Source organism: Mustela lutreola, chromosome 1, assembly GCF_030435805.1.
Source record: "Mustela lutreola isolate mMusLut2 chromosome 1, mMusLut2.pri, whole genome shotgun sequence".
Classification (NCBI taxonomy): Eukaryota; Metazoa; Chordata; class Mammalia; order Carnivora; family Mustelidae; genus Mustela; species Mustela lutreola.
The window spans coordinates 232,606,821-232,630,734 of record NC_081290.1 but is presented as its reverse complement, the minus strand read 5'-3'; the positions used below and the strand labels follow the sequence as shown (position 1 = coordinate 232,630,734).

The 23,914-nt window shown below is 45.6% G+C and overlaps 1 protein-coding gene across 3 annotated transcripts in view; it reads right to left on the bottom strand.

Annotated features, from left to right (window-relative positions):
• The window catches only part of CLPB (ClpB family mitochondrial disaggregase), a 142,588-nt gene extending 122,046 nt beyond the window's left edge, over window positions 1–20,542 (bottom strand). Inside the window, exons 1-2 of one of the 3 annotated variants that reach the window (XM_059133529.1) lie at window positions 20,046–20,542; window positions 16,284–16,335 (exon numbers count right to left, since the gene is read on the bottom strand). In XM_059133529.1, the coding sequence (XP_058989512.1) occupies window positions 16,284–16,335; window positions 20,046–20,448 (455 nt within the window). In that variant the 5' untranslated portion in view covers window positions 20,449–20,542. Of the gene's footprint in view, window positions 1–2,461; window positions 2,509–16,283; window positions 16,336–20,045 lie in introns of those variants that run through there. The other 2 variants (XM_059133534.1, XM_059133541.1) reach the window with 2 other exon arrangements.
• Window positions 20,543–23,914: the final 3,372 nt, after the last annotated feature.

Below are 23,914 nucleotides of genomic sequence, written 5' to 3'. Positions count from 1 at the left end.
ATGAAAAGCAACAATACAATGCTAGAAAGGGGAGGGAGCGGGCCAGGGCACCCTTGTCTGGGTACCACTGCCCAGGGCTATATGCTCTGTCCCCAGCTGCCCTGGTGACAAGGAAAGCCCTGTCTAGGCAGCTGAAGTGTGGGGAAGGGCCATGGGCGCCACCTACTGGCACCGCAGCAGGACTCTAGGTGCTACGGAGGGCAGCTGGGCAGCTGGCTGGGTTTCCAGAAAGTTTGTCATGTGTGCTATGGCAGTGAGACACAGAAGTGGCTCAGACTTCCCAAACAGGGTTAGCACTTGAACCACCATTGCCAACGTCCAGAACCGCATGAGCTTTTCAGTTAAAGACGAACCGTGCAAAATACCTGGCCTCCTAGGGGCGCCTGGGTGGCTCAGTGGGTTAAAGCCTCTGCCTTCGGCTCAGGTCATGATCCCAGGGTCCTGGGATCGAGCCCCGCATTGGGCTCTCTGCTCAGCGGGGAGCCTGCTTCCTCCTCTCTCTCTCTCTCTCTGCCTGCCTCCCTGCCTACTTGTGATCTCTGTCAAATAAATAAATAAAATCTTAAAAAAAAAAAAAAAACTGGCCTTCTAGACAAGTGGGGGCAAAGATCAGGTTCATTCCAGTAACAAAACTTAAGTAGCATTTTCTTCAAGCCAGGCTCTGCAATGGGCACTAAGGGTCCAGAGATCAAACAGACATGGACCGTGCCTACAAGGAGCTCCCAGTCTGAACTGGGGTTGGGGAAACAGGACAAGCCCACAAATAAGCGCTCTAAGTATCACGGTGCTCTGAGAGCTCTTTGTAAGGGCCAGTGAGCACACAGCATACTTGGCTCTGTCAGTGGTGGTGAGCTCTTGAATGGTGGAGTCAAAAGAACTCACACTTCTTGAGCGGCCTACTATGTACCGGGCACCTGACATTTATGATCTCATCTGATCTTGTGACTAGTTAAAAACTTGCTTAAGGTGACTGGCCAGGGGTACCTGGGTGGCTCAGCTGATTAAGCAACCACCTTTCGCTCAGGTCATGGTCCCGGAGTCCAGGGATAGCATCCTGCATCAGGCTCCTTCCTGGCTCTGTGGGGAGTCTACTACTTCTGAACTCCTCCCCTCTCGTACTCTCTCTCTCTCAAATAAATAAGTAAAATTTTAAAAGAATTAAAAAAGGGAAAAGAAGGGGGGGCGCCTGGGTGGCTCAGTGGGTTAAGCCTCTGCCTTCAGCTCAGGTCATGATCTCAGGGTCCTGGGATCAAGCCCCGCATCATCATCATCATCATCATCATCATCATCATCGGGCTCTCTGCTCAGCAGGGAGCCTGCTTCCCCCTCTCTCTCTGCCTGCCTCTCTGCCTACTTGTGATCTCTGTCTGTCAAATAAATAAAATTTTAAAATCTTAAAAAAAAAAAAAAAGGTGACTGGCCAGTAAGTGGCAGCTTGGGACTGGAACCCATGCTCTCTCTGCTGAACCACAGTCTTCAGGGCACATATCCCATTTTTTTCACCCTTCTTTCCTACATTTAAGCTGGGGCCAGCACACCATAGGAATCTGATGGGACTAATCAATGACAAAAAATGATAAAGAAGGAAGAGGTTTAAGTAGAAAGGAAGGGTCTGAGGGATGAAGATACTCTGATTAGTTCTGCTTTCTAGAACCTTCTCTCCTAGAAGAAATCCTCTTCTCTTAGACTCAATATGAGACAGGCCAATCCATCCCTCTTCTTCCTCATGGTAGTCTCTGCACTAGCTCCACAACTTTTATACTCAAACACCAATACGATACATTAAAGTGCTCTTGCCTTTAGGTTAAAACAAACTTGGTAAACAAAACCAATCAAAAGAAGCAGCACAAGAAGGCCTGGTTCTAAGCAGACTGGGCTGACTGCAAGCTTAACAGAATCTAGGAGTGCCATGCAGCTGCCAAAAAACCTAGTGCAAATTCAGGCCATATTAATAGAAGCGTAAAATCTGTAACAAAGGGGATGACTGCCCTGCTCCTCACAACTGTGGTCATGCCACAATTCAGAAATGGCACCAAAATCTGGGGGCCATTTCATTAGGAAATCACTAGGATGGGGAGAAGACCTGAAAGCACAGTTTAGGGAACCAAGGCTTATTTAGCTTGGGGTTCTGTCTCCTAATATTTAAATGTCTGAAACAGGAAAAGGAAGCTACGTAGTCATAGAGGACAGAGCAGGGGCTAAAAGGGGCAGCTGCAGACGAAGCTAATGCATAATGAGAGCCCACTACATGTCAAGTGCAAGGCCAGCACTTTTACATATACCACTTCAGAAAGCACTATAAGATAAAATGTTTTTCTAATTACAAAGTGCCATTGCTTACATTACTCCAAATGTCCAGAAAGTCTTGTATCCAAATACGACCTATCTCTAGGCCCAGAATAAACACCACCTTGTCTATGAAGCCTTAACTTGTCTTACATACTAATTATAATTCTCTTACCAGATTGCAAGTTCTTGAAAGGCAAAGGTCATCATGATACATGTTTATGCTCCTCCTCAATGCCAAATAGGGCATAAAGCTTATAATGGACCTTAAGAATAAATGCCAAGAAAAAAAAGAATAAATAAATGCCAAAGAATATATACAAATGGCCAATAAGTACATGAAAAGATGCTCAGTGGATGGATCATTAGCCATCAGGGAAATGCAAATCAAAACTACAGTAGGATATCACTTCACACATACTAGGATAGCGATAATAAAAAAGACAGATAATAATAAGTATTGGCAAAGACTGGAGAAATCAGAATGCTCATTTATTGCTGGTAAGAATGTAAAATGGTACAGCCACTTCGGAAAAGAGTCTGGTAGCTCCTTAAAATGTTAAACATAGAGTTACCATATGACCCAGCAGTTCTATTCCTAGAAATCTTCCCAATAGATATGAAAACAAACATTCACATAAAAATTTATACATGAATGTTCAGAGCAAAACTACTCACATTAGTCAAAAAGTAAAAACATAAATGTCCATTAACTGATGAAAGGATAAATAAAATGTGATATATCTATACGTGGAATATTATTCAGCCATAAAAGGGAACGAAGTACTGATACATGCTACAACATGGATGAATCAAGAAAACGTAATGCTAAGTGAAAAAGGCCAGCCACAAAAGACCACACTGTCTGATTTCATTTATATGAAATGTCCAGATAGGCAAATCCATGGAGACAGAATGTAGATTAGTAGTTTCCAAGGTGGTGGGAAGGTAGAACAGGGATAGACTGCTAATGAAACTAGGGTCTTTTTTGGGGTGAGGGATTGATGAAAATGTTCTGGAATGAGATAGTGGTTATTGTCATATAATTTTGTAAATGTACCAAAAATGACTGTACTCTTTAAAGGGGTGAATTTTATGGTATATGAATTCTATCTCAAAAAAAAAAAAAAAGAAAGAAAGAAAAGAAAGAATGAATGAATGAATGGCTATTCAATCAGAGTCTGCTTATTCTTCAGGAGGCAGAGAGGGCTTCATACCTAGAGAAGTTCAACTGAGGGCTGGATGTTTCCCAGCAAAAACCTTTTTGGGGGGTGGGGAGGTGGGGGGTGGGGGAGTGGTAAGAAAAGCTAAACAGGGACCTGAATACTGAAGAGTAAGTGAGGCCAGAGACCAAAGTGCTTTGGAACCTGTCTACCCGTGCAGGGGCTGTAACTAAGTGTCACCTGCCCTGGAAAGGATCCTGGCCTGCCTGCTGGACTATGAACCCCTGGGAATTCAGAGGCCTCCCCCAATTGTTTGTGCTTTACACCCTGTCCCTGCTCACTATCCAACTGTAAAAGCTGGTCAAACACACAGACTTCATGGGAGGCCTTGGTGCTAACCCCCCCAAACAAAAGGGCATTGAGATGGAAGCCTCAGCTCAACCTCAGAGAGGATTCTTAGGCAGCCTTCCTGGGCCTCCCATCCACATGAATGGAGGGCCGCGAGCCCAGCCAGCCTGCCCAGCTGCTGTACCCTCCTGCCGAGCAGCCTCTGGAGAATAAACAGGGTTTCATTCGACCCATCAATCAGCCAGCCGGACTCTATCTGTACTGTGTACCTTGGAGTGCCCCCAGCCAGCCTTATGTGGAGCCAGGGGGAGGTACCATCCACCTTGCTGTGACATGTGACAGCACAGCCTAGGTGAGGAGACATGGGCATGAGAGGCAAGGAGGCTAAAACCCTACAAGACACGGTATGGCGCAGACTTTAAGGCCATGGGAATGTGTTTTGAAAGCTCACCGCGGGCTAGAACAAGTAGTGAACTGCACTGAGAAAAGCACACGCTTTGGGTCTCAGCTTAAATCACAGCTCCACTATTTACTAGCTGTGAGGTAGTGAGTGCGAAATTTAAGCCTCAAGTTTTCTCATCTGGAAAATGGATATAACACCATCTGTTCTGCAGTACTGTAGCAAGAAAGGAAAACAATACATATACAGTATCTAGTACTCTGCCTCAGACAGAGTGGATATTTAATAAACGACAGCTATTATTACCAGTGAGGGAGAGCTTTCTAGAAGAGGAAGGGGTTGAGGTGGGCGGTAAAGCACAAATTAGAGATCCTAGAGAGAAGGACTGGTGGAGCTGAAAGTACCACAAAGGCTTCCACGTAGAAGGAGTAAGCTGCATGTTTGGGACAGTGAGAAACCATGTCTGAATGGAATGGGGTTCTCGGGATGGAGGGCAAGGCCAGACTTGCCTGGTGGGAGTGCAGGGCAGTGAGGGGCAGGGAGAAGGGTGTCGGTAAAGAGCAGAGGGAAGGACAGAAAGTTCTTCAGAAACCTTGTAGATTCCCAAAAAGGCAGACACAAGTGGTTCTCCATCTAGCTAAAAAACACTTCCTGAACAGGAAAAGGGACCCTGGAAGAGTGCTGAGGAAACTGTGACCACAGCAAGCCTCTCTCTGCCTCAGGCTCCTCATCTGTAGAATGAAGTGGTATGCCACTTCCAAGTGGACAACTTTGGAAATTACTCAAGCAATCCTCATTCCTGTTTCATCATCTGTGAAATGGGACTATTATTAGTTGCACAGTTGTGAGGATTTAGTGATTAGAGACTCACATAATACCTGCCTCAAAAAAGGTATTCAATAAACATCAGCTACTATCAATAATATTTAACAGTATTATTAAAGTATTATTTTGTAATATTTTATAGTACAAACCAATATATATATAAATTATATGCACAAAAATTATGCTATTAAAAAGTAATATCCCATAAGAAGTAAATAAAATTCTCAATATATGTTAAGTTCTTTTTAAAAAAAAAAAAAAGGAGTAAAACTAAGCATGCTAGCCTGTGTAGTTTTTTGCCCCACTTACTATTTATTTACCTTGGCTTTGTTAGTCTGGAAGGTTTCTGAATGCTCACACTAAAAGCTTAAGAAACACGTACAGCGTAACAACTGAATATTCAGAAAATTCTATCCATTACCTTATTTACTGGGCAGTGTAATTAACAACACTTAGTAACAAAACTTACTATATACAGAGCATTCAGTATGTGTAGGCATAGCACTAAGCAGCTTCTCTCATTTAATTTTCTCATTTACTAATTACAGTAAAGGTGTGAGGTAGGTCAATCATTATCTCACTTTGCAGAGGAAGACTCTAAGGCCAGAAGAGGTTAGGCACCTTTTCCAAGGTCACAGAGCTGACAAATGACACAGTTGGAATTCAACCCTTGTTTTCTCAGACTCACAGCTGGGAATCAAATCTTGCTTTCTCAGACTCCAAAGTCCTTACCACTGGGATTCCTTCCAGAAATACGAGAGCCTCTGACAGACCCACTGACTGAGTCAGAGGAGAGAACCACTTATTGCCATAGGAGTCTGGACCTGGGACTTCTGATCAAAAGGAGGAAACGGAAGGAACTAGGAGTAAAAGAGCCTTAAAAATCAAGTGATATTTAAAAAAAAAAAAAAAAAAAAGTGAGTTTTTCTGAGAAAGCTTTCAAACAGGGCAGGGACATAGCAGGAACTGTGAGGCAAGAGGCAAAAGTGAGTATCGTAAGCCCAGCGACATATTTAGCTTGACTACTTTCAGTATTCTTGGATTTCTCTCCCTCAGTTTCAGGAAAATCCCTTGGGAAAAAATCCAAGTGGTTCTAGCCATGCTGATAGGATTTGTGTTATGGTCATAACTGACCTGGGATTTTCAAGAAGCAGCACTCGGGCCACAGCAATAATGCTGGGGAGACAGAGCCTGACAGCCCCTGCTGCAGGACCCTGGGGCACTGCAGTTTTGTGACCTACCCTGCCTCGGTGGCTGGATCAGTGCCAAAAAAGATCCTGGCACACACAGGCTGGTCACAGACTGGCTCCTTATGTTTCTCAGCCATCAGAAAGGTTGTCGATCACGTTAACCCAACTACCCCGCTGGCACCACCAATCGGTTACCATTGCTGTTAGAATGAAGGCAAAGCTTCTCACTATGTACTCTAACGCTTACTCTAACAGCCCCCACTCCTCCGGCTGCAGGTCCCTGCCCTTTTTAGTCCTTCACACTTGTCATCACTTCTCCTTCCACTGGGTCTTTGTAAATGAAAGTTCCTTCTGCCAGGAAAGTTCTGCCCTCCTTCACCTAGATTAACTCCTCACCTGAGTTCAAGCTTCCTCTGGGAAGCTTTCCTTCACCAGAAGAAATTCACTAGGGGCTCGAGGATTCTCTTTACCCTCCCTTGCTGCACCTGTCACAGCTGTAATTTTTCTTTCTCTCTCTCTCTTTCTGTAATTTTATATTTGCACAATCAACATCTGAGTAGGCTTTAAGCTCTGTGTAAGTATTTTTGGCTTACCACCAATCCATCAGGGCCTAGCAAAGTGTCAGCACATAGCAGACACTATTTGTTGAACGAATAAAGGAGGTAATTCCATTTTTATATTATTTTTTTCAAAAGAAGGTCAGTTCTCTGTTTATAGGTTTATTATAACTGCAATTAACTATTAACATTTGCCTAACTCTTTACCATTTACAAAACACTTATGCGATATTCAATAAGTGCTTTTATTGTTCATTAAGTACTTGCTAACCAGCACATGAATGATGATGAACAACTGCAATGCTCTGCCATCTATATAACTCACGGTGAAGGGACCAAGGCCACACAGACAAGAAGCAGCAGGGCAACACTAAAGGCTCCATCCCAGGGTTGGGCTCCCTTTCAGGGACATCCCTCCTCCCTACATGCCACCCCCATAGGCCTTAGCTGTTCTCTGCTTCTGCACCTGGCCAACCACCTGACTCTGCTGGGCTTCTGTGCAGCTGACTATCTGCTTCCACAACTCACCTAACTATGAAGTTCAGAAAAAGCTGCCAATCTAGTCTTCCCCAACTACCTTCTATCACCAGGGAGCAAGTAAGCAGAGACCCAGTCACACACCTCTGCAGAACTGCTTACCTGGTGCTTCAGCATGTGATTTGGGCCTTTCCAAAGGGACTTGTTTTTCTCTGCAGAGCTAAACACTGGGAACTGTATTTCAAAGTGCTTAGTGGGGCCCCCATTAACATGATTTGGAGACTAACATTAATATGATTTGGAAACTAAGACTCAAAGAGGGAAGTTCTGTGACTTATTACGGGTCCCAGAGCCAGTCTGAAGTGGAACCCAGATCTGCTCATTCTAAAAATCTTGTATTCTTTCTGTAATATTCCACTGCCCTCTGACATCCCAGCATTCAATAAGTCCATGGGTGTTACACCCCAGCACTCAAAAACCAGTGTGATAATCTTAAGGAACTCTCATAAGCATCAAATTAGAAGTGTGATGCCAGTTAGGCCTTGACCTTTGGTCTAGAATAAAACTTGTTTCAATCAACTGTAAACCACAAGGACACTTAAATATTTACTGGTTAAGGGAGCTGGATGTTTGGTTACTCTGATGCCATCATTAATATCTTCCCATCCAGCCCAAATGATACAACAATCAATAAACAGACAGCCTCTCTGAGGACCTGAGACAGCCAAATGTATTTACCAGCCAGGGTTTTTGTTAATTAGATAAAATCCCTGGATCAATGTGCAGAACATTTACCTATGCTGTAGCTGAGCACATTCTGGACACCTTAGTCTTGGCACAGGGACAGCAAGTGCCTCAAGCCCCAAGCTGGGGCATCCAGGGACAAGAACCAAACCAAGCAATCGATGTAAAGCTAGAACAAATGTGTTTAACTCTCAACAAAATCTAACTCTTTCTTCTTTCCTGAACTGTAAGCCAAATCAGACTTTTTTCCAAAGGCATCTAGTAAACAAGTCTGAGCTGGTATTAATTCCTTGATTTTCTAAAACCATGAAACCAGAAATCAAAATGAGATAACAAAACAATTGCCTGGATGGCTTAGTCAGTTAAACATCTGCCTTTGGCTCAGGTCATGATCCCAGGGTCTTGCCCCTCTGCAGGGAGCCTATTCCTTCCTCTTCCTCTGCCTGCCATTCCCCCTGCTTCTGTGCTAGTGTGCAGGTGCTCTCTCTCTCTCTCTAATAAATACATAAATAAATCTTTTTTAAAAATCTCCAAAGTGATCACTGAGATTTTCTTTTTTTTGAGAGGCAACATGGTATATACAGCGGGAAAAGTCAGAATGACGCACACATTCTACTGCCTAGTTGAAATCTTCACCTGAGTATCTCACTAGCATGTCAACTTTAGCATGTTTAAAACTGAGTTCCTAATCTTTTCCTACCAACCCAGTAACACTTTCATCTCAGTGAACACCATCTACAGAGCTGAAATTCATTCTTAATACCTTCTTCTCCCTAATCAGTGATATCCAATTCTATTCATTCATTCAACATTTATTAGTACATATGACATATCAGGCACTGATAGCGCTCTAACCACTACCCAGTCCTGTCTAGCTTACTTCCTCCATCTCTGCTGACATCTTAGTCCAAGTCATCACCTGCCATCAATCTCTTCTAGACTATTTCAGTCACTTTCAACCAGTCTTCCTGCATCCACCATGGCTCTCTATCCAATCTATTCCCCATGGAGCAACTAGGGAGATCTTTTACAATTACAGATCTACATCATGTCACCAGGTCTTTCTCTCGTTTGTGTGTGCACTCTCTCTCTTTCTCTCTCACACACACAAGTGTACAGGGTTAAAATTCTTTAGTGGTTGCCCAGTGATCTTAGTAAAAATAAAAATCCTCACCATGGCCTAAAACCCAGTGTGGTATGGTCCTTGCTTAACTCTCCAGCTTCAGTTTATGTCACTGAGCCCTTGCACTCTAGAGTCCAGTCAGATTGGCCTTTTCTCAATTCTTGATGTCTTCACATCTGTTCTTGACTTAGGACCTTCCACCCTACTGCTCCCTCCAACCGAATGTAATTCCGCATTTGTCTTCATCCTTCAGAGCTCACTTCAATCTCATGTACTCCAATGCTTTCCCTTACTGATATATACCCTCTCCTCCACTCCTCCTAGATCCAAGATTAGATTCCCAAGTGCCTTGTCTTTCCCTTTTTAAACAAGTTTGAAGATATAATTAACATACCATGTAATCCACCCATTAAAAGTGTACAACTCTATCATTTTCAGTATATTCAGAGCTGTACAATCTCAACTACTAACCCAGAACAGTTTCATCATCCCCAAAAGAAATTCTGGACCCATTAGCAGTCAATCCCTATTTCCTCCCAACACCAACCTCTCCAGTCCTTAGCAATAACTAACTAATTTATTTTCTGTCCCTATGGATTTGTCCATTCTGGACACTATATGAATTGAATCATACAGTATATTAAAATCTTTTGTCTGACTTCCAGTTAGCGTAATGCTTTCAAGGTTCATTGATGTTGAGGGATACAGCAGTACTTCATTGTTTTGCACTGATGCATAATATTCTACTCTGTAGCTATGTCGTATTTTTATACCACTTATGGACTTTGGGGTTGTTTTCCTCTTTGGGGTATTATGAATAAAAATGCTATGAACATTAATGTTCATGATTTCATTTCTCTGGGTTATGTACCTAGGAGAAGACTTGCTGGGTCATAAAGTACCGCTATGTTTAACATACTGAGGAAATGCCAACCTTTTCCAAAGTAGTTCCACCATTTCACATACCCAGCGGCAATACGGGAGGGTTCCAATTTCTCCACATCCAACAGACACTTGCTATTATCTTTCTGGTTACAACTATCCTAATAAGTGTGAAGTGGTATCTCATTGTGGTTTTGATTAGCATTTCCCTAATGTCTAATGACGTTAAGCATCTTTATGTGTGGGTATTGAGTATCATGTGTGCTCATTTGAGTATCTTTTTTAGAGAAATATCTATTCAGGTTCTTTGTTCATTTTTTTAAAAAGATTTTACTTATTTATTTAATAGAGAGAGAGAGCACACAAGCAGGGGGAAGAGCAGGCAGAGAGAGAAGCAGGCTCCCCGCCAAGCGAGAAGCCCGATATGGGACTCGATCCCAGGACCCCAGGATCATGACCTGAGCTGAAGATAGCCACTTAACTGACTAAGCAACCCAAGCATCCTTTCTTTGTCCATTTTTAAATTCAGTTATCTTTATTGATGAGTCAAAGAGTTCTTCATATATTCTGGGTACAAATCTCTTATCAGAGATATGATTTGCAAATATATTCTCCTATTCTGTGGGAGTCTTTTTCACTTTCCTGAAGGTGTCCTTTGAACACAAAGTTTTCAATTTTGATGAAGTCCAATTTATTTACTTTTTTCTCTGTCTTCTTGTGCTTTTGATGCTATATCTAAGATGGCTTGGCCCTAACCCAAGGTCACAAAGATTTACGTGTTTTAAGAGTTTTATAGTTTTAGCTCTTACATTTAGGCCTATGATCCATTTTGAGATAATTTTGGTGTATGGGTGAGGCAGGGCTCTAACTGCATTTTTTTGTATGCGAATATCTGGTTGTCCCAGCAGCATTTGTTGAAAAGACAAACTGCACTTCATTTTTAAGTACAAAATTTTGTCTGTATAATTAGTCACTGGCTCCCAGTTAGACTGTTAAGTACCAAGAGGGCAGGGTCTGTGTTAATCTTTTCACCACTGCATTTCCAGCATTCAGCCCAATGCCTAGCTCCTAATAAGAACTCACAAACCTTGGTCAAGTGATGTATTATCCCTGTTATTAAGAAATACTCTACAAATCTATGGGTTATAGGTATTATCTCCATGTTACCTAAGCTCATAGTAGTTAGGCAACATGTGCCTTGTTTTGTTGGGTCTCAATTTTGACTCATGTGCCCCATCCTCCCCTAGGAAGGGAATTAGTGAGCTCCTCCAGGACAGGAATTGCTTCTCCTTCCTCATGCTGTTGCCACCAACACAAATTTAGCTCAGGGCTAGGCACAGAAGACAGGCTGGAGAGATGATGACTGAGAGACAAATGGACAATGCCTTCCATGGCCAGGTCCCTCCTGCTCTCCAGTTCCTCCTGACCTCACAAACTGTGATCAAGCAACACCAAACAATATATAATTCCCCTCCCCACCATACATCCTAGGCTGTCTCTTGCCTCCGTGCTACCACTCACGTGGCCCCGTTCGCCTGGAATACCTGCCCCTTCTATATCCGAAGCCCTATAGATATTTAAAGCCATTTCCTCTAGGATGCTTTCTCTGGTCTCACAGATTGGTTAGAGGCATCTTCTGGGCTCCTGTCTCACAGCACTGATCATGCTATGTTGCCACAGTCTCCCCCAGTCTCCTGCATTAAGGGCAAGAATCATGCCTGGTCAGGCATCCCCTGTGCCAAGCACAGGACCTGGCATATGCTCAGTAAATTTTGTCAAATGCTCAAATAATTCTGGAAAGGGCAGGCAGTCTGAGGTTCAAGACTGATATCACAGGCCTCCTTCATTAGACAATGTTCAGGCTGATGAACAACAGAGTTATGCACTCAGCAGAGAGATCCAACTTCCTGCTGGGAGAAGGGAAATGGGTAGGGGTGTTATCTTTCACTCAAGTTTGTTCTGAAGGAAATGTGATATCTATTGGGAGAATAGGAGGCCTCACTTTTCCCAGCCCTGAGAGCTCCTCACATAGCTCAGTCCAAGCCTGGACAGATGTGTCTTCAGTCTGCCCTATGCCCTAGGTTTCGGGTGAGTGGTTCCTGCATCCAGAAGCCAGGCCTGGGTACGGGCTGAGCCCAGGAGTCAGGCCACCTGCTCATGATGCTGACAGGTGGGACAGGGGCCCAGGACAGGGCTTCCACTCCTGAGGAGTCAGAGCTAAACATACTAACAAGGTTTAAGTGCCTTGGAGGAGGAGGGAAATGGTTGCCACACAGGGAGAAAGGAGAAGAGAAAGAAGGGAAGAGGAAGGCATCCAGCTTTCTTCTAAAATAGCCAATGGAAGTATGGAAATAAGACTCCGGACAGCCTGCTTCAAGTTTACTGAAAAGTCAGTAAAAAAGCAACTTTCCCCAAGTTCTGTCATGCTGGGGAACAGAGTATGAAATGTGGGGAAACAGACCTGTCCCTGCCCTGGGGAGGCATACAATCCAGTGGTTTAAGGTGAAGTCTAGCTCACATCCTTCTTAATATCAAGAACAGAATGTGGCCAGTGGCAGATCTTTCCCTGCCCCTCTAGCCAGGCAGGCTCACACCACACACAGTCAGCAAGCACCACGTAAAACAGGTCAACGGTGCCCCCACATCAGGGTGATTGTCCAGAGCTGCTGGCTTAATCATCTCATAAGGTTGTCTGTAAGGAGTCCTGATTTGGGGAGCAGTGAACCTTGCTGCTTTTCCAGTTCATGGACTGAGTGCCTCCTCAGTCCTGACAGTCAACCCTAGTTCTCTCACCCAACCTCCAGCTTCTCTCCTGACAAGGATCATTCTCCTGTCGCAGACTGGCCTGGCCCTTTTCAGAGGACTTTCATACCCTCCCAGACCAGAAGAGAGATGAGGCAAAGGAAGGGGAGATCACCATGGGAGGAGTCCAAGAAGGCTTCATAAGGGCTGTAGCACTTGAGCTCAGTCTGGAAGGATTTAAGCAGAGGGTAATGAGCACAGAGTACAGAGGGGTGGTTTGTGTAGAGGGCTCATATCCAAGACCTAGGAACTTCAGATTCCAGAGTGTCCTTAAAAAGGAGGATGAAGGGGCGCCTGGGTGGCTCGGTGGGTTAAGCCGCTGCCTTCGGCTCAGGTCGTGATCTCAGGGTCCTGGGATCGAGTCCCGTATAGGGCTCTCTGCTCAGCAGGGAGCCTGCTTCCTCCTCTCTCTCTCTGCCTGCCTCTCTGCCTACTTGTGATCTCTCTCTGTCAAATAAATGAATGAAATCTTTAAAAAAAATAAAATTAAATTAAAAAAAGGAGGATGAAGCCCTTCCCCTTTAATCAGAACCACCTCAGGCTGCTGCCCTTCACTATCCAGAGCCTTCCTAAGGCTCTAGGGCTAAGGAATATTGGGGGACACCAAGGCAGACACACAGAGCTCAAAGCCTCAGAGTGGGCAATGGGAAAAGAACGTAAAGGACAGATCTAAATTTTATTCCAAAAACTGATATCATAAACAATACTGATTATACACTTGATGACCTAACCATGCATAAACTATGTTTAAGTAGTTTTTAAAAATTGAGAATGGGACTCTATCCTGCTATATAGGAAGGTCTCTTGGGAGGAACTAAAGGCAGGATACACAGGAAGAACCTAAGAGCAGCATGAAGCGCCCATGCAGAGTCTAGGGCATAGAAAAGCTGAACAAAGACCGGCTGTAGAATTCAACAGAACTTTCTTCTAGCAAGGGTGGTCAGGCTCTCCCCACCTCCACCTCTAGACCTATCTCTGGTAGCAGGAAAAACTGTAATTGATAGGTTACAGGTCTGCTTACTTGAGACCAGAGCCTGGGTCACCCCCTATCTCCAGGGTCCTCCAGCAGAGGACTACGCATTCATTCATAAGCAGGAACTGTTTGGGGTGAGGAAAAGGGAGGAATGTCCTAATTCAGGCCTTTATCTTCTAGAATTTGTCTTATTGAAACAGGCTCTCCCCACTTGTTTATCCTTTACCCTTGTGAATGATCCTAATTAGGTCATTCCCCTGCTCAAAGACCTTCCATGTCTCCCCACTGCTTATAGGATAAGAATATGAGACTCCTTACCATGGACATTCCAAGCTTTGCACATTGGCTTCTCTCAAACCACTTGCCCTCTTGCCCCATACCCTGCAACGCTGCACAAGTACCACCTCAGCAGCACCAGCATGACCCTGGGCCCAGCAGCCAGCCAGCATCTCCCATTCCCTGCCTTTGCTCAGTTTGTTCCCAACTTTTTGCTTCAGAATTGGGGGGACTTAGGGGAGCACAGGAGGTAAGAAGAGTAGGGGTAAGATTGGTGTGCTAAAAGTTAGGCTTTGTGCCTTGCTCATCTCTGACTCCCTTACAAGGGGTGAAGGGAGACTGAATCATCATGGCCAAAAGAGATGCCTCGACTAGAGGCAGGAGAAAAGCAGCTAGAGAGACTCAAGATATGCATGAAAGGCTCTTACAAATGCTATCCACACAGCAAGAAGGAATGTTCCGCAACACACGGATCAGATATTCAATCACTTTCTGCATTCTTTTGACAAGTGTTTAACTGCTATCAGAAAAACGTGTATTTCAAAGAGCTAAAATAATCAACATTCAAGGGCTTAATGGACTAGGGTAAACTCAGCCTCCCCTGGGTGACAGCAAAGTGATTCGTGGCATTGCTGCTTTACCAATACACTGTCTAAACTTTGCCAGAGGAAAGCAGCAGCCTGGCAATCCTCTACAGGAGGGCTGACCAATCACTGACAGGTGATTTGAGGGTCAGCAAAGGCCTGAGAGGAGGGGGCAGAGCCAGTTTTGCCCCCTCACGCCCTTGTACTGCAGCAGAAGGAAGCGCGGCTCAGCTGTTTCTGGGGAAATGAAGACGCCACGCACAGCTGGCAGTTATGAATGGCTCTTATAACAACAAGCTGACATCTGTGCTTGGTTTTTAAGATGCATCATTGCATGTTTATTAAACTATTGCTCCATCATATTTATTTGGCTACGAAACAACTCCCAGCCCATACTTCCAAAAGTAGTTTATTAAAAACTAAGCCTTGAACATTAATACTCAAAAGCACCCTTGAGAATCAATAATAATGCTGCAGATAAAATGAAAGGGAATCAAAGCAGTAAGTCTTAGTGGGGGTTGCAGATGACTTTCAACACTTTCTTGTATGTTCAGGCAGCTGGAGTGAGGAGGAGCAACAAGAGTGTGGCACTGGATACAGGGGTAGCCACCCCAAACACAGGACTTCCTGTCTAAAATGTGGACATGGTAGCAGAGAAAGGGGGCATCCTGTGACCACCTCGCTTTATACAAAGGGCCAAGAAAGGCCAAGATGAGGCCCAGTGCAGGCCACTAGTTTGACCAAGAATAAAACCTCTGCCCCTAACCAACAGCCCCACACTGATGCTCTGGGCTGGTTCTGATCTGAGCATCTATCCTGGACACAGACTGCCCAGCCCTGGCACCAGGCTGAGCCCCAACCTGAGTCCTGTCCCCTGCCCAAGAACAAACCTCACATCTAATCTGCCAGTGGTCCTAAGGGGCCCAGCTAAGCCAGGCAGGCTGGAAGAACGCATTCAGCCCCCAAGCAGGAGCCCAGCATGTGCACCCCAGCCCTTCAGAAAGACCTTTCTAACCCCAGAAGACCCAGCAGAAAGGCTTCTTCCAGCTCCCCACCAAATCCCCAAACCTTTCCACGGGTGCCAACCTGTACCCCATCCAGCAACAAACAATAACACATTGGGCCAGTTCCACAAACATATAAGAACAAATAGGAAGATTCAGTAAAGAACCCACAGGATGATGGGACGTCTGGGTGACCTCTGCCTTCGGCTCAGGTCATGATCCCAGGGTCCTGGGATCGAGCCCTGCATCTGGCTCTCTGCTCAGCAGGGAGCCTGCTTCCCTCTCTCTCTGCCTGCCTCATTGCCTACTTGTGATCTCTGTCTGTCAAATATAAATAAAATCTTAAAAAAAAGAAAAAAAAAAAAGAACCCACAGGATGTGGAGGGGACTCTAAATCATGACCTGCTAAAAGTAAGACAGGGGGAAGATCCAGCAATGTTTGGGGGCAAGAACAAAGGAGATACAGGGCTGACTCCCTACTTTAAAAAACCTAAGCCAAGAGAGTCCAAGTGATTGTGACTATAAGGAAGTTACAGGGTTCACTTCCCAGATGAGTGTGAGGATATTCTCCTAGGCAGGACTGAGGAAGGTGTTTGCCCAGCTCAGGCCCTCTTGTGGGAGACAGCAAGTCCTGGGGATCAACACTCACCTGCTGACTTCTTGGACATTGTTGGTACGAGCAGCTTCCATCAGAGCTGCATCTGAAAGGAAAGGGGACACTAGTCAGACCCCTGGCCAGGACCTACCCTCAGAGCTAGCTGCATGGAGGCCCCATTAAAACAATGGAAATGGAAGCACTTTGGAAACAAGGGCTTTGGGATGCCTGGGTGGTGCAGTTAATAGACTCTTGGTTTCGGCTAGAGTCATGATTTCAGGATCCTGAGATCGGGCCCCACATTAGACTCCAGGCTGAGCACAGAATCTCCTTGGGTTTTTCTCAAGAAAGAAAGAAAGAAAAGGAAAAAACATGGCTTTAACAAGGGAAATGATGCCAAGATATATAAAGAGAAAGCTGATCATCCCCAACCTAGGCGGTAGCCACTGTAAACCCGTCTTCCACATCCATTAGAGCCCAAACCCATAACTTTTTTTTTTTTTTAAGATTTTACTTATCCATTTGAAAGAGAGATCACAAGTAGGCAGAGAGGCAGGTAGAGGGGGAGGGGGAAGCAAGCTCCCTACTGGGAAGAGAGCCTGATGCGGGCCTCAATCCCAGGACCCTCAGATTATGACCTGAGCCCAAGGCAGAGACCTCAACCCACTGAGCCACCCTGGTGCCCTCAAACCATAACTCTTATAGTGCAGGTGATCCAGGTAAAGTGCTAGCAGCTATGCATGGCCTATGCAACCTGATATGTGAACCCCTTCACTCTTCATTAGCTAGAAAGCTCGGACTAGTATGTTTCATGTGGCTGTCATTGTTATTAATCATCCCCCTACCTTGTCCCACTTTCTCCCCCAACTCTGATTTCTCAGGCTAGGTTTGAATCTCATGTCACAAGTCACTAACCCAGCACAGAGGAACAGGCAAGGGTGTGGGCTCCTCAGTTAAGAGCCCTGACCAGGAGCCAAGAGGCCCAACTGTCTGACCCCGGCTCCAGGGACTGTGGCAGCCCCTTTCCTCTCAACTCCAGCTTCCATGACTATAAAGTAAATGCAATAATCCTTGTCCTGGCAAAACTCACAAGGATGCCAAGGAGGTGAAATGATGGTTGAAAAATTTCCCAACTCCTTGGTGCCAAGCTCAGCAAAGGGAGACCCAAAAGAGAGGGTTGCAATTCCTTAGATCAGAAAAGCAATGCTAAGCCTGGCCTCTCCCGAGCAGCCTGTAGGCTGTTGGCACCACCTTGTGGCCATAAGGAAAAACTGCATGACTCGAAAACTAGCAGAGGCAAGATTTTTTTCAGTCATGGAGCCCTATGTGCCTAGCAGGGTTCTGAACACCGGAGAGACTCATACCGAGCCCCGCCTCAGGGATTTCTCAGTCCAGCCAGAGACTCACCCAGCAAAACATGAGAGGAGGCATTGCAGTAAGGTAGAAAGTGCAGAATATGGAGACAGACCTGGGCTCCCACCCCAATTCCGCCACTGACTTGCTGTATGCCCAGGCCAACTCAACTAACCTCCTAAGCCTCACTTTCCTTATCTGCAGAGCAGGGATAAGAGAGCCATCTTGTCATGCATATGCAAAGCAGATCTGTGGTTCAAACATTAGTGTCTCCAACCCACATGCCAGCCTAGACTCCAGAGTCAGAGGTCTTTCCCGGTTATCTTCCCTCATGGCTCTCTAAGCACACATCCAGGGGATGCTCAGGCAGCCCTCGGTTGAAAGGGGAACAAAGCTTCCTCACAGATCACTGTATCTACTCCTCCCTCACTATGAAGAAAGAAGTGGCTTCTGCAAGGTCACAGAGGGAATGAGAAGGAGCTTGAGAATCAGGGCCTCCTGGCTCCTACAGGGTACAGTTTCTACCACACTGTATGGAGGGCCTGAGCTTATAACTCCAAATCAGGGTACAGCATAGCTAGCGAAATCTGAAGGGTTGGAAGTGAACATGGTTTTTCGTCATTACTTTAGAAAGTAGACAAAGTCCACACTGGAGCCCCCAGGAACCTCTAAGACAAGACCCTGGACACCTCCCCCAATACATCTAAGCATACTAGCATCAGGACATTCCCCGCTCATGAACTTGCCATGGCGCTTCGCTGCCTACAGGACAAATTCCAAACCCTCCAATAACCCTCCTGACATCCAGGCCCCACTCCATCTGCTCTCACCTCATTCCAAAGATCCCCTGTCCTCCAACGAGGCCAGCTACCCTTTGAGCCCCTGCAAACACCATGCTGACCTATGACTCCCATATCCATGAAGCCTTTGCATGCAATACAATCCAACTCAAGACACATTTATGGAGTACCTACTAAGTTCCAGATGCTATGGTGGGCAAACAATGTGAAAGTATTAGGGACAAGAACTTCTATCAACCTGAAAAAAAAGATAAGCTGCATTCCTTGCTCTCATGGAGCTCACAATGTCACTCTCCCTTTCATCTCCTGCCTCATCCTACAGAACTCAAGCTCAAATTCCCACCTTCCAGAGGTCTCCTATCTTCCAGGAATGCTTTCCTGACCCTGCTGGCCCTCCAATCACCCAACAAAACATTGTCAGACCACTCACCAGACCCACAGGCCTAACTGCCTGCACTGTCTCCTTAAATGACTTTGTGCTGTTAGGAGTTCCACACCTCCCAAAATTGGGCTCACAGAGGGTATTCAAAAAATGTCCAAAGTTATAGAATTATAGCATGTCTAAGTTAGAAGAGCCCTTAGAGTCTCTATTTCAACATCCTCATTTTGTAGATGAGGAAACAGGGCCAGTGAGGATGAGAAGCAAGAATCCAAAGTCACAATGGGACTTAGAGGTAGAACCAGAACAAGATCCCAGACGTCCTTACCCCCAGTTCAGGACCCTTCCTTTACAGCTGGCCATATCCTGCTCGATAAACTTAGTTTAAGACAGTCCCCACTTTTGCTCCCAAGTCTCAGAGCTTGGGATGCATGAGACCTATGAACACCATGCTTCCTGCCTTCCCCCCTGAGGAACTACTGAGAATCTGCGAGGTTGGACTCACATAAGCCAGAAGTCTGGCTGCCTGCTCTCCCAGTTCCTGCTCAACTCCCTTGCACCCAGGTGAGATGCCAACCTGGGTCAGCCAGCCCCCATGGTTGCTTTGGGTCTCTAAGGATCCAACTTCTTTGTTTTTCTTCTCCTGCCAACTGCATGGCTGGGTAAGATCACCTCACACCTGAGACCAGGGACAACAAAATCCCTAGGAGGCTGATGGGCAGACCCAGACTGCTGAATTCAAGACTCAAAATAACAGCACTGTAAGAGTACTGAGAAATCATTCTTTACTGTGTAAGGGCGGAACCTGAAAGCAGAGAGGAGCAAGGGGTGAGCAGTGGCAAAGGTGGCACTGAAACCAAGTCTGTACTCCTTTCTTGGGCCACCTTTCTCGGGAAAACTTTTCCTAAACTATTTAATAGTTGCCGTTAGAACACACAGCAGTTTCTTGGGAGACCACTTAAGAGAGGAATTCGAACAGGCAGAATATTAGTGCATAAAAGGCCCACACTCTAATTTTAGAATGTCTCAATGTTTCCATTGTACAGATGGACAAAATAATGCCCAAACGAGGGAGCTGATCTATGATAGGAAGTTATCCAACTCAGAGGCACTGAGTCCTCCAGTTCACCAGCCTGCCCCAGTAACCAGACGATGTCTGAGTCCCTACAGGCCTGAAGCTCTGCTGACCTCAATCTATAAGCAACTCCCGCCCTCCAAAGATACGGAGTCGGGTCACTCCTCCCGCCTCTGTCTTCCTCGAACCCAGACTGCCCCGATAATCACCCTTGTTAGACGGGTTCTTGCTGTAACAGTGAACCACAAGCGCGGTGGCCAGGGCCCATATGCTCAGTCCGGCCCTGCTGGGGACCCCGTTCCAGCTGTCCTGTCCCGGGAGTGTTTCTTCTGGGCTAGGAAGGCGTCCTGATGTTGCGGCTAGGAGGCACGAGGTCTCGGTGAGTCCTCCCTGGCGCCCCCAGGTGGCTGCCCCTTCATGGGGGAGGAAGGCTGGCGATGTTCCAGGGCGCCCCCCGACGGCTGCCCTCAACCATTGCGGCTGCCCGCGGCCCGAGGTGGTCACACTCGAGCTGGAGGCACTTCCATGACTCCGGAGCGAAGAGGACCTAAGCAGCTGGAGGAGGAGCCGCGGCGCCGGCGCTGTTTTCCTCAACACCAGGGACCCCAGCATCGTGACAGCTACTTCGATTACCCCCTGGTGCCGGCCCCCGTGCTGGCCGCGTCCAACATGGCTGCCGCGGCGCGTTCGAAGACGCCGCGAACGCGGTGGAATACCGCACTACTTCACGGGAGTGGTAGTCCATAGCCTTAGACTTTTCCGTAGCTGGAGAACAAATAAACTACATTTCCCAGAAAGCTGTGGAACTTGCGTCACAATGACCGCCGACTTAGAGGAGCCTAGTGCATGTTGGGAAGTGGAGTTTGACTGAGGGGGCGTGGTAAGAGGGGAAATGCCTGGGTAGAACGTAGAGATTAGAATTGAAGTTCGATTCCCAGAGCCTTCTGCCAAGTTTAGTCAAAATACACGACGCAGGCAGACGCCTGGGTGGCTCAGTTTGGTTACGCCACTCCCTTCAGCTGGGGTCGTGATCCTGGAGTCCCAGAATCCAGTCCGGAATTGGGCTCCCTGCTCAGCGGGGAGTCTGCCTCTCCCTTTGACCCACCCCTCTCTCGTGCCCTCTCTCTCAAATAAATAAAAATCATTTTAAAAAAATTTTTTTAATGCCACACAGGTTCTGACTACTGCAAGTTAAACAGAGATCTGCAGTAGAAAACTTTTATGAAATGTATGCTTATTTCTTTTAGCCTGTGTCTCTTTTTAGCCTGCGACAGCTTTTCAAAAAAGAAGTCTAGGGGAACCAGTACACCTGTAATAACAATTCTCTTTATATTTTTACGTAGACTTCCTTTCGGTTGAAGAGCTAACTCCCAGTCTTGTTTTCTCACTTGTGTTATTTTCGAAGGGGTTTCACGTGGGTTGTCGCATCGTACCTCATGACAGCTGCATGGGGAAGCTGGGCAAGAAATGTTATTCCTGTCTACAGGAAAGGGAATTTCAGCTCAGAGGTGGAAAAAATTGCTAATCCATCAATAAAAAAAGCTCAGGTCTTCTAACTCGGAGCTCAGTTCCGGCACCCCCATTTCTTCCTCTCTTTTCCAGACAGCCCACAAGCAAAGGAAGAAGCTATTTTATGCCAGTCCCATCTCTTCTGCCCTTCCTTCTCTCCTCCAACTTCATGTCATCAGAGCCTTCTCTGACGATTTTATTTAAAATAGCAATTCTCTTTCCCACATGCTTCCTATCCTGCCTAATTTTTCTTCACAGCACTTACCACGTGATATACTGGAAATTAGTTGTTTATTGTCTCACTCCAATAGAACATGAGCCCCACAAAATAGGGACTTTGTTTTTTCTCTTACATTACTAGCACTCAGACCAATGTCTAGAACAAAAAGAGCTGCTAAATAAATATTTCTTTGGTAAAAGGATTACTCCTGCTTTATTATCGTGGGGAAATGAATATAAACTTTGGAGTGCAGGCAGACCTTGATTTCAATTTTGACTCTTGAATTTACTAGATGTATGACCTTGGACAAACCTCCTTATTCTTACCCTTTCTCATTGTTAATTTCCTCATTATTATCAAAAATAATACTACTTACCTTCAAGAGGATTGCTTGTATTAAATGAGGTAATATGGAGACCACCACCGTCCCTGGCTCACATTAGGTCTTCCAGAAATGGCAGCCAGCAGTGTTTTTCCTGCTCTAGGAGTGCATTGGATTCCCTACTCTAACCTTCTTTTTACGTTTTTATTTAAATTCCAGTTAGTTAACATACAATATAATATTAGTTTCAGGTGTACAATACAGTGATTCAGCACTTCATGCAACCCTAGCACTAGTCTCAGCAAGTGCCCTCCTTAATCCCCATCACCTGTCTCACCCATCCCCCACCCACCCATCTCCCCTCTGGGAACCATCTTTTGTTCTCTATAGTTAAGAGTCTGTTCTTGGTATGCCTCCCGTTCTCTTTTTTTTGCCCTTTGTTCCTTTTTTTCTTAAATTCCACATACTAGTGAAACCATGGAAATCATATAGAAAAGATAGATTTTTTGACTCTACAAAAAAATAATTCTGATACTGAAATATATACAGTGAAAAAATGACAATATGGGAAAATATATATTCGCGCCACAGTGATGAAATGGCTAAGTAATATAGAAAACTCCTATATAATAAGCAAAAGGCCTACCACACAAGAGACAAATGGACAAGGGCAAGGCCTTTGCTAGCTTATACTGCGCCTTTGTGCAAAGTAAAGAATGGGTCTCCCTGAGGATGAATTAGAAAAAGAGGCCTGCACAGTGGGAGTGATTAGGTGTGCAGGGCGCTGCCAGATTCCACATTCTGCTTCCATGAACTACATATCCCAACTTAGCCTCAAACAAAGTGATGAAGTTCTTGAACCTAGGTGAGGTTCGGTGGGGTGAGGTCCAGAGCTGATGACCAAGAAAGAATTCTTGAGACATCTTTGGTGCAAAATGGTGGTTTATTAAAGCACGGGGACAGGACCCGTGGGCAGAAAGAGCTGCTGCTCGGGGGATGTGAGGAGTGGCTGGTTATATACATAGGAGTTGGGTAGGTAAGGACAAAGGGGTGTTCAGAAGGGCTATTGGGGTAAAGAAGATTGTCAGGATATTGAAGGCCTGGTTACTATCAAGCCAAGGTCGCTTTCCCTCTAATGAGGCACTAACATAAAGACAATTGGGAGTCTCCTGGTGGAATGTTACATTCCTGCTATCAAGCGTCCTCGTTAGTGAGATTTGGGTTTAGAAGAAATTTAACTTTATATACTTTTCCTTCTACCTCAGCCTCCTTCAGTTTTTAATGGAGGGGAGGGCAACATTAGGGCTTGAGGAACCGAGTTATGTGCCTCTGGAAATTCGGCTATTGATAAGGTAACTTCTTTGTTGTAAATCTCAAGGACATTTGTAAACCAAGGAAGACTCCTGCCTTTCAGGATTGTGATCTCTGCAAGTTAACTATTTGTTTTTCTTTTAGGGCAGTCAGGGGTGCCTGAGGAATGTGACACATAGTACCGAGGGGAGTGGGTAGAGAGGGGGTGCAAGGTGCCAGCTTTCGCTTTGTCCTCAGCCAGCCTCCTGCGCCCTCATCAAAAGGACTTGACCAAAGAGCTTATGAGAAAAAAAATACAAGTTGTATTTAAACATATGAAAATATGCTCAACTACGTCCATGATAAGAAATGTACAATGGGGTGCCTGGGTGGCTCAGTGGGTTAAGCCTTTGCCTTCCTCTCAGGTCATGATTGCAGGGTCCTGGAATCAAACCCCTATCAGGCTTTCTGCTCAGCAGGGAGCCTGCTTCCCCCTCTCTCTCTGCCTGCCTCTCTGCCTACTTGTGATCTCTGTCAAAAAAATAAATAAGGGGCACCTGGGTGGCTCAGTGAGTTAAAGCCTCTGCCTTCAGCTCAGGTCATGATCCCAGGGTCCTGGGATCGAGTCCCGCATCGGGTTCTCTGCTTGGCAGGGAGCCTGCTTCCTACTCTCTCTGCCTTCCTCTCTGCCTACTTCTGATCTGTCTCTGTCAAAGGAATAAATAAAATTAAATAAA